Here is a 17,106-nt window from a genome sequence, read left to right as displayed (position 1 = left end):
AGGCAGTACTCTAGCATGGCCACAGTTTGATCACTGAAACAATTAAAAAGGGGAAAAAAACTAAGAATATAACCAAGGGGGTTTTGTCCACTTTCACACTTTAACTATGGGGGTTTTGTCCTAGGGGAGGGTTGTCCAAGTGGGGTTTTGTTGTACTCAAGCAGAGCTTACAGAGAGAGCCTCTACGGTCATTCAACCCATCAGGAGTAGCAGCAAAATCTCTCTCAAGTTACACACTTGTTATTTGTTTCCTGTTTACTTTGATAAGAACACACCTCATATTTACAGTGACATAAATAAACAACACATTATATGACATAGTTCTATATACATCCAAAAAGACAGAATGGTCACAGCTATGACTGACTGATCAGACTTGATGTGAAGTTAAAAATAATTTTTTTAAAAATCCAGTACATTCCAATTTTATTCAATCAACTTATAATTAAAGGCCTTCCAGCCATGACCATCTTTTCTATATCCAAAACTTCTTATCTCCTGTAATTTTCATTTCCATTTTATTTTATAAAAATATAAAATTACAATAACGTCATTGTAAGTATGAGGTATGTTCTTATCAAAGTAAACAGGAAATGAATAACCAATGGAAAAATGACAACAGAAGAAGACAAGTTAATATAATTGGTAACAAAGAATTTTTCACACAAGTTACTTTAGAGTCTCTTTTGCTTTACTTTCCTGCACTGCTGTAAAATACAGGAGCAGAAAGAATTTTTCACATAAACTTCCAAGTTACTTGATAGTCTCTGCACAGCTGACCTGTCAAAGTGAGTTTTTAATTTAGTTTACACTTTCTGTGTTGATTTATTTTCTTTTATATCTGTCCTTTACTCTCTCTCTCTCTCTCTCTCTCTCTCTCTCTCTCTATTTTATTTAGAACTATGAGTGACCAAAAGAAACAATGTCCATAACCTACCTCCTTAGATAGTATATATTGAAATTTAAGCAGTGATTTTACAAACTAAATATATTGCTTAAATTGGGTAATCAGAGGACTTAGTCAGGAGATGTGATGGAGCAACAATGGCCCTTTTTTTCAGGTCTTGGAAACTACTAATGTAAAGGGACATTGGTTGTCTTTAAATCTGGCCCCAATACTTACAATACGCTCAACTCCACTAAAGAAACTCAAAGGCCTAGTGGTGGCAAGGAATTAAGTCTTCCGTCCCAAAACAGGAGTCTGATGGATTTCCACATAGTTTTAGCACATACAATTTAATTCATAAGGTACAGCTCAGGAAAAAGCGAATAACACAGTGGGGCCACACAGAATTTTTGATCCTGAAACCAAATGAAATGACAGTTTATTTCCTGTTTACTTCTCGTAAAAACACCCTAACATTTACAATGACAGCAAAAGTAAAATAGAATGAAAAATTATTTACAATATCAAAGTGGTATTCCATTTTTATCAACCAAATGACACGAAACCAAGATATTATAGGAGAGCATATAAACATTTGTGAGACTGCTTTTGTTTCTAAAGAACATAAATGATACAAAGAAAATGTAGTTTCAATTGAGAATTGTAGTTTAATTGTGACTTGGTATAGCTGAGAATTTATTATGACATGACAAAATTTGCAAAGGAATTATCTTACAAGTCTACATCAGTGGCATATGGTAGATAATATAAAAAAAAGTTATGATCAACATTATAAGACCAACTTGTGGGTGTTGTTGTTTGCTCCAATTCAGCGACAAAATTTGCAAAGGAATCATTTTACAAGCCTACATGAGTGGCATATAGTAGATATCAAAAAACAGCATTATAAGGTTAACTTGAGGCTTTTGCTTGGCCCCAGTTCAGCCTTGATCAAGCTAACACAATGGCATAGCATGGGGTGTGGAATGTATGGACCGCACAGGATGGTCACATTGTGTTTCCTGTAGTTGAGAGTATGTTAAATTTAAGGAAAGGGACACCCAATTTCAATACATAATGTCCCAAAACTATCAACTCCACTGAGTTTGACCTCTGATTAAAGATCTTCCAGCCTTGACCATCCTTCTTATCAAACAATATACTAAGGTTACATAATGATGTGTCCGTCCTTTTTAAGATGATAGAGTATTATTAATTGACAGTGGAGGCGCAATGGCCCAGTGGTTAGGGCCATCGGATTGCGGTTTCAATTCCCAGACTGGGCGTTGTGAGTGTTTATTGAACGAAAACACCTAAAGCTCCATGAGGCTCCGGCAGGGGATGGTGGCGAACCCTGCTGTACTCTTCCACCACAACTTTCTTTCCCTCTTACTTCCTGTTTCTGTTGTGCCTGTAATTCAAAGGGTCAGCCTTGTCATACTGTGTCACGCTGAATATCCCTGAGAACTATGTTAAGGGTACACATGTCTGTGGAGTGCTCAGCCACTTGCACGTTAATTTCATGAGCAGGCTGTTCCGTTGATTGAATGAACTGGAACCCTCGACGTCATAAGCGACGGAGTGCCAACAACAACAACATTAATTGACAATAAGGTATTAAAATAAATGATAACTAATGTACAATAATTCATTCAGAAAATATGTTGTGCTCCACTTAATGAAATGTAAAGAGTGTTCACATTATTGTCTAAAAATTGATGGAGTATTTCAAGCATGAAAATTCAAATATACTCTTCACTAATAACACTGGTCAACAAAATTTGAACTTTTTGCTGTCCCATGAACTAAAGAAAGTAAACTTTATAGTACTTTTAATGCAGATTTTGAATCTGTTTCTAGAATTTTTCTGTCAGGTATGGTTTTTATGTGACAGAGTAATTAAATTATACAATAAATGTACTATATTAATACAGAAATAAGGCTGACAATTATGATTGGTCAACAGAATAAATGAAAAATTCTGTCCCACAAACAAAAGTAGGTGAACTTAATAGCATTTTATCTGCAGAATTCAAGTGAGTTTTCAGATTGTTTTTGTATAAGTCATAATTTTTCTGTGATAGCATATGTAAATTGTTAAACAATTGCATTTCATGAATTCAAAAATTAGGCTGATATGACAAGGAAACTTGCCTTTAAAGCATAGAGGCGTGTATGATTTTCGATTGCATTTAGCTTCTGGAACATCCCTTTTTAGTGACCAACAATAATCAGCCAACATAGAAACGCTTCACTTTCCTTGGTACTGGGTTTCCATGTTGAGAATATCCTGGTGAAACCTCTCACCGTGCTTGTCACTGACAGCCCCAAAATTTGCAGGGAAAAAGTTCGAGTGAGAGTTCAAGAAGTGGATTTTTATGCTCATATTGCATCTCAAGGTCTTGTATGATATCATAGATCTTTCACAATGTCAGAATAGTTCTCTGCTCTGTGATTCCCACCAAATTCTCTGCAAACTTTCTTAAATGACAGCCACACAGCTTTTTCAACTTCATCGAACCCTTAATCAAACTTTTGGTCTCTCATCAGCTCCCTAATCTGTGGCCCAACAAAAATACCTTCTTTGAATCTTGCATCACTTACTCTTGGAAATTTGGTTTTCAAAGATGTGAATCTCTTACCAGTTCTATTCATACCTTTGATGAAATTCTTCATTAACCCTAGCTTCATATGTAAAGGAGGCAGATAAATTTTCTCAGAATCAGCAAAGGGAGGATTGATGACATTCTAGGAGACAGAGATTGCTTCATCCACACATTCTTTTCATAATGATTTTTCTTCTCCTGACTGTCCTATTCACAGAAAAAGCAACCAAACTTGGTGCAACCCAGCTGCATTCCTAGTAAACGTGCCACAACCTTTAGGTCACTACAAATATTCCACTTATGTTCTTTGTACTTAATTTTTTGCAACAGAAGCTTCATACTCTTATATGTTTCATTCACATTAGCTGCATGGGCCAGAAGAATAGAAGGGAACTAATTTCTATTGTGGAGTAAAACTGCTTTCAAGATTACTTTTGATGAGTCAATAAACAAATACCACTCGTTCGTACTATATTTGTGGTTAAGAGCCCATAGTCCAGGATACATACTACTCTAACTGTCAATTTAAGAATGCATATAATATGATACTCTGAGTGAAGGTGGTGAGCTGGCAAAATTGTTAGTATGCTAGGCAAGACACTGAGTGGAATTTTACTCATCTTTATATTCTAAGTTCAAATTCCACTGATGTTGACTTCACCTTTTATCTTTTTTGGGTCAATGAAATAAATACCAGTTGATCACAAGGGTTGATGCAACCAACTTACCCCTCCCCAAAAATTGCTGGCCTGGTGCCAAAATTTGAAACCAATATGATACTATGAGTTTGGCAAAACAAAAAGTTTCTGGTTTCTTTTTCAATGTTGCAACTTATTAAAGATTTTGACAGAGCACTTTATATTAGGGGAACATAAAATATTCTTCATATATTTACCTATGTCTGTTGCTATAGAGATTCAGGAGTGCTCTTGAAGGATTATTGAAATATATCAATTAACAAGGAATCAAAATGTTAATATTTTTTGTAGATTAGAATTGGATTTTCCAAGTATGGGGGACCCCCCCACCCACCATCTAAATGTGAGTTATCAATCAGGTTGGCTCAGTTGCCTCAAAATTGTTGTTCCTTACAAGAGATTAATATGTTTGTACCATCTAGATCAGTGGTTCTCAACTACTTTTTGCCTGTGAACCACTTTAATGGCTATTTTATTCAGGTGGACCCCTCATAGTTATTTGATGTTTAAAAATCCCATTATATCCCTATAATTATATATTATCAGGTAGTGTATTAAAAAAGTGTTTAAATATTTTGTGTATTGTAGAATTATAAGTAATTTCTTGTGCATAATTTTTAACAAACAAAATCTTCTATGGACCCCCAAAAGCCGTATGGACCTCCAGCTGAGAACCACTGATCTACATAGGTGATTTATTTGAGAAAAGTACTTGAGTTAAAATTCATTTCCCCGCAGCATTTTTCTAGGCTCTTATAAATGGTGCCATTTTCTCAATGTAACCCAGTATGAGCTTTTTTTTTTTGTTTGAGAGACTGAGAAATTTATTAGTTTGCATAGAAACAGGAAAAGGTTGGCATAAAGAAGGGTTTCTGACCTTAGAAAACTCTACCACAAAGTAGTCTCATGTGTCTGAGTATGGAAAAGCAGATGTTAAAACAAGGGTGATGATGACAACAATGATGATGATGATTACAATGATGACAATAACAGTAATAACAATGACAATGATGATGGTGAATTACTTGTATTTCATACAGTTAGAAAGAAAATCAAATTATGAAACACTTAATTAAACAATCCCAACATTTAAAGGATGGTCTATTCATACTGCTTTCTGCTAAGGAACCATAAACATAGGTTTCTCAGGATGTATATTAAGATTAAACATTTGTACAGGATGTGATATTGATGGCAAAGAAGTATGGAACTATCACAGGACCACTAATAATGAGAGGAAGTAACCATATCATTCTTAGACTCTCTCAAAATGGAGAAGTTTATCTGGTTAAATTCCATTTATAATGAGTAGTAGGAAAATGGCAAGTAGAAAGAATAAACATAATGTTGATTTGAATTAAGGTTCAAGTTTAATATACTTGTGTCACCAATGACCAAGCCTTTAGATTCATTTGTATTGTATTCTTGGCAACATCTATCTATTTGTAATAAGAGGTCTAGTCTGGATTTGAAACCTGAACTCTTGGTTCACTGACTTTAAATCTCAGCACATTTGCAATCTGGCGTTTTTAATTTAATTTCTTCTACAGGTGAGTAACAAAACCAAGCATATCCTTTTAATCCTCTTGATCATGTTATTTGTGACTTTTTTCTAATGGACTGCCATAAAGACAAAGACTGGTAATTTATTTGGTGCCTGGCATCAAATCACAGCAGCAGTGATAGAAATGAGCCACTGCAGCTGGTCAGCAATAACAAACACCATTGCCATTGATGGCTACTTTAGTTGGTCACTTATAAAGAGAATTACAACCATTAAGTTGTTTAATGTAACACACACACACACACACACACACACACACACACACACACACACACACACACACACACACACACACACACACACACACACACACACACACACACACACACACACACACACACACACACACACACACACACACACACACACACACACACACACTACACACACTTAATTACAGGGATGCATTTGTGTTCACCAACCGATTTCTTGTTATTGCTTACACAATGTTCCTGGAATTGTTACTGTTAAGCTGACAATTGTAGTTTTTATGAAGATAAACATATTTTAATATTTGAAAGGAAACTTGGGCAATTAGTTGATAGAATCATTAGCATGTTGGGCAAAATACTTAACAACATTTAGTCTGTCTTTACACTCTGTATTCAAATTCCACCAAGGTCAACTCAGCCTTTAATCCCTCTGGGGTTGATAAAATAAGCACCAGTTGAGTACTGGGGTCAATGTAATTGACTTACTACCTCCCCCAAAACTGCTGGCCTTGTACCAAAATTTGAAATCAATTTTTTAAAGGAAATTCATTAATTTATTCTTTCATAGGACATTTTTATTATTTTTACTTCACAACCACAGTCAACATACCAATCCTTGATGCTTACTTCAGTAATTGTAATGTGGAAAAAAAGTATGTTTTTTTTTTTTCTGTTTTAGGAAATCATGAAGCTCATTGTTTTAGCAGTATTTCTCTGCATGGTCATAAATTTTGGTAAGTAACTATAATACAAGTATTTGTTTAGCAGTAGATAAAGTTTCTGGGATAGAGTTATTGAATGTTATATTCTCAGTTTTATTATAAACATTTACAAACTTGTTTTTTTTTCAAAGACAAATGGTTTTGCTCAAAACATTAATTATCTTGTCTCTCTATAGTAGACAAACTTGACTAAATTTATAAAGTTAATTGGTTGACATTTAAGGCAAATTGTTCAAGTGACAGCATCTATATGGAAGAGGGGTTGATAACTCTTTAATTGATAACTGTATTATGCCACCAGGGCTTTCACCAATTTGCCCTCTGAGTCCGCAAAGGTGATCCTCAAACTTGACCTTAAGAATGCTTTTAACTCCATCAGTCGAGACATCAACCTCCACACAGTAAGGGAAAATTGCCCACCACTTTATCACTTTGCTTGGCAAGCCTATCAGGAGCCCTGCTAGACTCTATCTGCTTCTGCAGTCTAACAGGGTGATCCACTTAGTCCTGCCCAATTTGCATTGGGTATTAATGATGTTACCTAGATAGGAGCCGACCTAGAACTAAATGTCTGGCACCTCAATGATGCTTGTTTGGGAAGCCCTCCTGACAAGGTACTTGCAAATGTGAGGACAATGATTGAGGAACTTGGTCAGAGAGGTCTTAGTGTTAACAGCTTCAAATGCAAGCTCTGGCACCTCAACCACCCAGCTTTGCATGAGCAGACTGCTAAACTATTTGTTGACTCCCTCCCCTCAATAGCAATTCCTCCTTCATCAGTGTGGTGCTCTCTTACAGCCCCAATTACTGACCTAGCTTTCGAGTCCATCTTTAAATCCAAAATGGCTAACCTTGAACAACTTTTAAAGCCTTGAAGTGAGCCCCAGCAAAGTCTTTTGATACTTAGGAATTACTTGTCAGTTCCTAATCTATTGTATTTTCTGAGAGTTAGTCCCTCTTACAGATTCCTGTTGACCCTCTAATACTCTAATTACCTAATCTTCAGGAAACTTGAATGCTTTGTCAATGTCAAACTCTCTCCAGACTCTCGCGACCAAGCTGCTTTGCCCAAATGGTTTGAGGGTCTAGGTCTGCGCAAGTGCTCATCGTTATGTCTTCCCTGTTGTTTTTTCTCCATCCACACTTGCTCCCCTTTAGAAGGCAACATTCTCACCTCTCCAGCATGGACTAATTCCAACAGGGAGATGGATGAAGTTCTATTACAGGGGAGAGAGCTGGGTTTGTCAGTTCTGGTTACAGTGGAGGATAGACAGAAAGAGAGAGTATGGGACAGTCTGCATCCAGGTGCCACTTTCAGCTCTCACCTTGATCAATCTGATCAATTTTCAAGGTGTCGTCTACTTTCAGCTAGTGCAAGATTCTCGGGGGACTGGATTGACGCCCTGCCTGTAGCCAACATTAGAGGTCTACTCAGTCTGTCTAGATGATCTCTGCATCTCCGTCACACTCAGAGTAGGAGCTGATATCTGTAGGGGACTTGGATGCTGCTGTGGTAGGCCCCTCAACCCAACAGGTCTTCAAGGTCTGTCTTGCTACCTAAATGCTGGTCGCTTCACTTGTCACACCAAGCTAAACCTAATCCTTAAGCCAACCCTGGCTCGGATTAATATCCCCTCAGTTCTGTTGGGGTTATCCAAAAGTGATGGTAAGAGACCAGATGGTCTTATCCTCTATCCCTGGGTTAAAGGTAGGTGCCTCATTTGGGATGCCACAGTCTGTGACTCCTTTTGTCCCTCCCACATCCTGGATGCTGCAGTTAATGGGAGGGTCACTGCTTCCATAGCCAAATGGAAGAAAACTCTGAAATATCAGGATCTGACAGTGAACTATCTCTTCCAGCCTGTGGCATTTGAGACGTTTGGAGGGACTGGGCCACTAACTGCAGAGTTCTTGTCAACATTGGTAGCTTGCCTCACTGAGGTGCCAGGTGATGCCTGTGAGGGTGCTTGGCCTTCCCAATGTCTAAGCCTCACCATCGCCTGTGGTAATGCTGCAAGCATGCTGGCTTGCTTCAGTAGGTTCCATCAAAACTTGTGGTGTGTGACTAGTTGTTGTGATGAAAAAATTTCCCCACAAATGGTTTTGACACAGTTCTAACAGAAAGATTTGGAAGAATTAGATGAAAGTTCTCTGGTAATCTTCTCCCACGTAAATAAATGCTTATGTTAATTTAAAAATTTGTCACCAAAAGCTTATAAAATGACAATGTTCTAAAAGATGTACATGTTTATATGTTATATATGAAAATAAAAATTTTCCATATACAGACATTAAAAGAAATTCTCAGAAGCAGTGCAACTGCAACACCATTATAGAAAGGACGATTGTGGTCTGCATTGATAAATTTTAGTTCAATAAGTATTTTAAATAAGGTGGTGAGCTGGCAGAATCGTTAACATGCCTGGCAAAATGCTTAGCAGTATTTCATCTGCTGCTACATTCTGAGTTCAAATTCCACCATGGTCGACTTTGCCTTTCATCCTTTCAGGGTCGATAAAATAAGTTACGTAATGGAGGTTTGATGTAATCGACTTAATCCCTTTGTCTGCCCAATGTTTGTCCCCTCTATGTTTAGCCCCCAGTCAGCAATAAAGAAATAAAGTAATTTTAATAAAAAAAAGGGGGAAAATAAAATATATAATATTAGTGCAGTATAAGAAGAAAAGAATCCTATTATTCTGGGCAAGGTCATTTTTGAATTAAATCTTATGGTTCTGATGGATGAATTCTGGGTACATATGTTAAGGAGAAGATGTATGTAGGAATGGAGATGTTGAATCATCTGGAATACTGCAGGCCAACTTAGTTTTGAGCTTTGATAAGTTTTAATTTCTAATACATTTAAATAAAAGTTTCCTGTATCATATCCATTTTTTAATGAAAAATAAATTTAGAGTAAGATTCAACAAAACCACTTTTTAGTTTTAATTTGTTGTATTCTCATTGATTGAGCAGATTTATGATCAAAGACCACTCAACTGTGACCATCAATGGTATATTCAAGCACAGTATATCTAGACCATGTCATTCAGTGTTTCCTTCCTTTTTAAAAAATAGTAGAATGTGATTTGAGAGGCATTTGGTTGTTATTTGCAGCAGGTTGAATAATGACATAGTTACCATCTCAATGGTTCAAGTTTTTGACTCGTGACACTCAGTAACATATCTTATATGTAGTTAACAAACAATTAATGTAACAATATATTACATATTATTACATGTTCCAAAAAATATGCATTTACATTATCTTAACAACAAAATGGAAAATATCTGTTTTAACATTAGAATACCTCAACTTTCTAATTATTATTTTGGTAATAAAAGCTAATTTGCTTTGCATCCTGAATATAACATCCTTCAATGAATTGTGTCTCCGCTTCAATAAAAGATGGCCTTTTGTCTATTCAAAAATATTTTGCAAGAATTTCATCACCTTTAAACTCTACTAATCAATGATGCTATCATAATGTAATAAAAGAAAACATTCCTGTCCTTGATATGATAATAATTCAAATTTTCTCATCTTATTGCTGCTTCAGATACCTGTTTGGGAACTGCAGATGGAAATACCATTTTTAAGAGAGCAACACAACAGTAAGAAATAAGATTTTTAAGCTCTGAAGAATACAATTTTATATTTGAACAATTGTATAATATATTTGAAGATGACAACTTCAATGCGCTTAAAAAAAAGAGTGATAATTTTCCAGATTTTTAACTTTATTTTTAGAAAAGTACATTCAGCTATTCCTGACGTAAATGTTTCTCCTCTCATTAAGGCTTTCCATGTTTTACTATTCTGACTTTTAGGAATGTCTTAGTCTTTCCTACAGAAGGCCTTCTGCAAATACTTGTGTTGGTCTAATTTTAGAAAGGATTCTTTAAAATGTGTTACTTTTGAATAACCTGACTGCCTTTCTATCTGTCTGTCTAGCCATCTATGTCCCATAGATGCTCTGTATCTCTGTCTCTGTCTCTAGCCCACACTTACAAAAAACTAATTTCAGAATATTTGAATATAAAATATGAGATATAATGTTTAAGTATTTTTTTATGTAGTAGAAAATTAAGATAAACCGTCTTGCTTTACATTTATAAGAAGGACTGCTGGAATAAATCACAAGTTATATGGAAATACTGTTGAGAAATTATTCAATACAATTTCAATTTGTTTTTAGTTTGCAAATAGTTTTAAAGAGAATCTTTATTTTAAGTTTAATATATGTCCTCACTTTTGTTCACCATCATCTACATTTTAGGAGGATTTTGAAAGCTGGTGAGAAATTATATAAACGTTTAAGCCCATATCTACTGATTATATGTGGTGAGACTGATGAAGATACTGGTTTGATGTATATCGTAGATGATGCACACATGGGTAATTATTCTTTAATTTTGAAATTTTAGTCAGAAGTTTGCATTTGTTTAGACTATTCTACTATTTTGCTATATTAGTTTAGCTTGCAATATCAATAATTTTTGACATCTATATATAAAACAAAGGATGTGTGTGTGTGTGCATGTTTGTGTGTGTGTGTGCATGTTTGTGTGTGTGCATGTTTGTGTGTGTGTAGTATGTATGTATTTCTACAGTTTTCAACCAATTTTTACCAAACTTTACACACACATTACTTACGTGCCAAGGATAGTCATGGACTATAACATTTTGCCCAGAGTTCCCATGTAATGTGAGAAACTGACTAGGTTTTTCACATGAGTTTTTCTGTAAAAATTGCAGTTTCCAACCGATTCTCTCTCTTTGACTTCTGCAGTGTTCAAACAATTCTCTCCCTTTTCTCTCTCTGTTTATCTCTTTTCTTTCTCATTTACATCCTCTGCAATTCTTTCTCCCTCTTTAAGTCTATGTCTGTTTCTTTCACTCACTCTCTCTCTCTCTCTCTCTCTGTCGTGTGTAAATATCTCTGTCATCATGCTATTTGTATGTTCCCCCTACAACATTACTTATTTAAAATTTTTTGCACTCTGTCTATTTAAATACACTATTTACATTTCCCTCTCTATTGAAAACTGTTGGGATACAGCCGATAAGCCTTCATTACTAACCAATGAGAATTCAACCATGCCACTGAATATTCATGCATTAGAAAAAGATATCCTAAAGTGGCTTAAGTTTGTTCACCCAACCTATTTTCTTCTACAGTTAATATGCTGAAATGGAGTTTGTAATTTCTGTCTACAAATTAACTTCTTTGTGTGATATAATATTGTTGCAATTTTATTCTTTCACTTTTAATTCTAATGTGATAAGAGTATTGTTTCACTTTATGTGTGTGTGTTTGCGTGTTCGATACGTATGAGATAGTAAAGGATGTTTTATATCATGACGACGATGTCACATATATGAGTGTGTATGTATCTCTGAATGTATGTGTGTGGGTGTATGAATGTGTATGTTTTTCTGACTGTGTGTGTATTTCCGCATTAGGTACATTATTAAACACACACACATCTATACATACATATACACAATTAATTCAATAATGGGATAAAAATCTTTTACAAGAATTTTATCAGGAAGCTAGCGTGAAAAAAATTCATAAGGGAAAAAAAACCATCATTTTTTTATTCCCAAGAATATATTTATTCATTTATATTTATATAAGGGCATTACTACAGAATAATGCCACACACTAGACTTCCAATTAAAAAGGTTGGTTTCTTTTAAGAGTTGCTTTTCCTCGCATTCGATAAAAATGTGTTTATTTTGGAAGTCTAGTGTGTGGCATTATTCTGTAGTAATGCCCTTATATAAATATAAATGAAAAATACATATACACATGTCACAACTGATATGCATGAATGTATGTCTGTATGTGTCTCTCTTACTACATGTATGTGACTGTATGTGAGAGTGTATGCGTGTGTATCATCACATTTTGTATATGAATGTGTGCCTGTGAGTGTGTGTGTGTTTCTGCGCCTGTTACATATGTTATTAAATACACACATACATCTACACATACACATGTGATGAGAACAGCTGGAGGTGAAACGCTTGACAAAAAACCATTACGTGGAAGGCCCAAGTTATACAATAATACATATCTAAAGTTCAATTAACAATTCATAATTACTGCAGCAGTTGCAAGGTATTTACAATTTGCTTATATATGGTTAATTTACACTGCATACAAACATATTGACATACTACATACAACTGCTAACAAAAATAGAGATGAATGTATATGTTATTATTATTATTTTTTTTTAGGAATATTATTATTATTATTATTGGTGTCTTGACTGTTTACTTTTGTGAAGAGTTACATCAATCCTTTTAAAATATAATAATAATAATAATAATAATAATAATAATAATAATAATAATAATAATAATAATAATAACAACAACAACTCAGAGAACTTAATTGTAGCAGCCCAAGATCAAGTGATAAAAACAGTGGCACAAATTGTGACAGAATGCCCCAAGTTGGCACAAGAAGAGTATAAGAAATTGAGGCATGACCAGGTTGTAAATGTTTTACACTGGAAACTGTGCCAGAAATGGAGATTTGAAGTTGGAAACACTTGGTATCATCACTAAGTCAAAAGAGTACTGGAGTGGGAGAAATGTAAGATTTTGTGGGACTCACTTATTCAAATGGCCAAGAAGTTAGAAAATAATGAACTGGACATAATAATTATAGATAAGGAAAAGCAAAGTTGCTTACTGATCAACTCAACATGCCCGTTTGAAAAATGAAAAGCTAAAAAAATACAATCCCTTAAAATTTGAAATACAAAGAATTTGGAGTATGAGAACAGTAAAGGTTTGTGTCTATAATAATTGGTGTGTTGGGAACAGTAAGCAGATGGCTGAAGGAAATTGGAATAGAATGCCCAGTAGGGCTTCTACAAAAAGTTTGTCTCTTAGGGACAACAAGGATTTTCAGGAGGGTTCTAAGTACTTGAAAGACTGTTGAAGACTTGTGGATACCTAAGGTTACAGGAAGTAACCCACTACCCACATAAATCCTACCAAGAATAAGACTGAACCTAAGCCAATCCAAAATAATAATAATAATAATATGTTGCTCTCTGATCATGAGCAGAAGTAGTGGGGGAGGATCATAGTCATGTGTTGAGAGGAATTCTTTGGGGTTTGAATAATTGTTAATAATAAATGCTCTGATGCAGTACCAGGTGTGGCTTCTGATTTTAGCTGATTGGAAGTGTTATCATGTACATGTTTTGTCTTGGTATAAAAGATGGGCTACAGCAAATATTCTGCTCAATACCACAAATTTGCTTGTCAGTTGTCTGACCTTAACCAGTTGAGCATGTCCATATGTGCATCTCTGATCATGAGCAAAAGCAATGGTGGTAGTGGTGGGGGGCATCATAGCCACGAGTTGAGAGGAATTTTGAATAATTCACCTCTGGAAACATGGGTGTTTTGTTCAACATCCTTAAACAACTCTTATTCAGGGACCTTTAGAGTGGAATAGGATATTTGACCTGAAGAAAATTCTAACTGGGCCCCACCTGGTCATGCACTGCTTACTTCAAAATGAGATCACTATGTCGCATACATATGGTTGTGATGCATGTGCCTGGTATACTGGTATACCCTTATCAGATGGGTAGTCATGATGGGTATACTGGGCTTTGTATATTTTACCCCAGTGTTACTTTGATGGCATGTACTGTTCTCTCACTCAATGATGATAATAATAAATGATGGATGACAAAGGGGTGGGGGTAACCAGCAGTACAAATGAGGGATGAAATATGTGCAATTCTATTCTCATATAATTACAGCAACTAAGAAGATAGTGCCATAGTTAGAAGTGTGATGGAGGAATGGAAGTGACAAAGATAAGTTATTGGGAAGGTTTAAAGACTTGGGTGCAAGGGGTAGACACTGATATAAACAATATATAGGGTCATCCCATAAATAATGTGGTTTTTTTCAATTGCATGAACTAAAAGTTGGAAGGGGACAGGATAAACTGCATCAACTTGCTGTAAAAGCAGGTAGTAACTTATCTTGTACTTATTCTCAGTGCAAGTTTTGAAGAGTGCAGTTTGATTTTAATGGTTATTTTTTTCAAAGCTATAATGGTAGTGACAAAGGAGCATATTCAGCTTATTTCGCTTTATGAGTTCAATAAAGGCACCAACACAATGAAAAGTGTGAGGAATATTAATGCAGTATATTAGGTAGGGGAGCACTTAAAGGGGTCTCAGGGAGTAGTATCTATGCCTTCCTGAGCTAGTTTTCCACTACATTTCTTGAAAATCATGGTAGAGGCTTTGGTCTCAAGACCACTCATGTCTAGAAACTGAGGTTGGGGGTAAGCAAGGGCATGCTCCCTACAGAAAATCCAGCTTCAAAAAAGCCTCAAGATAGCAAGGGAGAATGGGCACCAGCCAGCCCAAAGGTTGGGATGGGCTGCACCTGCCTACCTCGGTTGCTATGGCATTGTGGTAGATCCAGTCACCCCCATTAATGGGACAAACCCGGATTTAAAACACTGGATGATGATGACGATGATATATGGGGATGGGACAATAAGTGTAAACCAGTGTCAACAGTGATTTCAGAAATTCTGAGCCAGAACTACAGCCTAGAAGATGAGCCATGTCCTGGAAGATCTGTAGAGCTCAATGAGGATGTCCTGCAAACCATGGTGGAACAAAATCTTATCGTAACTGTTGAGGAACTAGCAGAGAAGCTTGGATTTAGTCATTCAACCTGTCATTGACACCTGCATGTCATTGGAAAAATCATCAAATTGGCTCAATGGGTTCCAAGTCTAATCATGGACAGAGAGCAAATGTGTGCTCTTCTTTGCTGTCAAGTCTCATGAATAAACTTTTTTTTGCCCTTCCCACCATATTCACTGGACATTGCTCCATCCGATTATCATTTATTCTGCAGTCTTCAAAATCATTTGGACAGAAAAAATATGAATTCTGTAAGTGAGGTCAGAACAGTACTGGAGGAGTATTTTTCATCACAGACAAGTGAATTTTGGAAGAGGGGCCTTGCAAGTCTACCAGATAGATGGAAGAGCATTGTAGAAAATGAAGGAGAGTATATTTTAGATTGAAAAAGAACTTCATTTATCTTAATTTTGAAAAATAAAAGAAGTATAAAAAAACCCGCATTATTTATGGGATAACCCAATATATATACACACAAGCACATATAATTTTTACATTTATATATAAATTCATTTTTAGGTTATATTTACCAACATGACGAACTTAGGAGGTTTTTGAAAAACCCAAAGAAATTTTTACCCTCTACAAGGATAATATATGCTGGTATGAAGAAAGATAGAGATTTTAATATGTTAAAAGCATATATGATCTATATATGTAAGGAGAATTAGTACAAAATGTTTGGTTTAAATTAACTTTTGAGAACTTTAAGGATGGTAAGTATCATATGATTTCATATTTGAGCAATTGTGAGAATTGAAGGAAAAAAATTTTCCATGGTGAATTATGGGGTGGTATCAAAACGTTCCTGGACTATTTATGTTTAATAAAACAAATAGGCTATTTATGTAAGTTTTAACATCATTTCCTTTTAAATAGCCATCTTGTGCAGCAATACACCAGACCCAGCATTCCTGCCACTTTTGGAATCTGGCCTGGAAGTCGTTTTCCATAAGTGGTTGAGGACCTTCTGCAGTTCACTTGGATCTTAACAACAGCGACCTTTGAGCTGCATTGTCATTTTGGAGACGAGACAGAATTCCACAGGTGCTAAATCTGGGGAATGCGGTGAGTGTGGAAGTGATACCATGTTGTTTTTGGCAAGAAACTCATGAGTGAGGAGAGCTCAGTGACAGGGTACATTGTTGACATGAAGAATCCAATTATTCGCGTTCCACAGATCCGGTCACTTTTGCCGAGGGTCCTCCATCAGATACTTCAAACCATTGCAGTAGAACTCATGACTGATGGTCTGGCCTTCGACGAATTCTTGATACACAATACCACATTTCCAGGTGACACTTGCTGCATGTCTTCCAGATCGCTCATCATCTTCCCGGGATATTCTTCCACTTTTGAAGTGCCCATACCACTTAAAACATTGTGTACAACCCATTGCCTTATTGCCATAAGCTTGCTGAAGCATGCTCAATGTCTCCGTAGCACACTTCCCAAGTTTAACAGAAAATTTCACATTGGCTCTTTGTTCCAGTCCATGGCAAAATTGCAGACTACAGCATTCACATGATCACAAAAACACAAATTTCACAGCTTGCAAAGTAAACACAGCAATGTTACTTGGCATACTGCCTCATGAAGGTCACTACTAGCTCTCACTGCACATGCAACTGTGTGCTGCCATCTGTTGGTGTGCAACAAAACTTGTCTGGGAACATTATTTACATTTGACAGATATTTGTACTCAT

The 17,106-nt window shown here is 35.9% G+C and overlaps 1 protein-coding gene across 4 annotated transcripts in view; it reads left to right on the top strand.

Annotated features, from left to right (window-relative positions):
- Window positions 1-320: 320 nt before the first annotated feature.
- The window catches only part of LOC106871044 (cytochrome c), a 26,598-nt gene continuing 9,812 nt past the window's right edge, over window positions 321-17,106 (top strand). For 3 of the 4 annotated variants that reach the window (XM_052970711.2, XM_014917308.3, XM_014917306.3), the window contains exons 1-4: window positions 321-788; window positions 6,646-6,700; window positions 10,249-10,303; window positions 10,969-11,087. In XM_052970711.2, the coding sequence (XP_052826671.1) occupies window positions 6,652-6,700; window positions 10,249-10,303; window positions 10,969-11,087 (223 nt within the window). In that variant the 5' untranslated portion in view covers window positions 321-788; window positions 6,646-6,651. Of the gene's footprint in view, window positions 789-6,645; window positions 6,701-10,248; window positions 10,304-10,968; window positions 11,088-15,919; window positions 16,117-17,106 lie in introns of all 4 variants that reach the window. The other variant, XM_014917307.3, reaches the window with a different exon arrangement.

This window comes from Octopus bimaculoides, chromosome 9 (assembly GCF_046866305.1).
Source record: "Octopus bimaculoides isolate indiv1 chromosome 9, ASM4686630v1, whole genome shotgun sequence".
NCBI lineage: Eukaryota > Metazoa > Mollusca > Cephalopoda > Octopoda > Octopodidae > Octopus > Octopus bimaculoides.
Note: the sequence above shows the minus strand (reverse complement) of the source record. Positions and strands in the feature narration are given on the sequence as shown.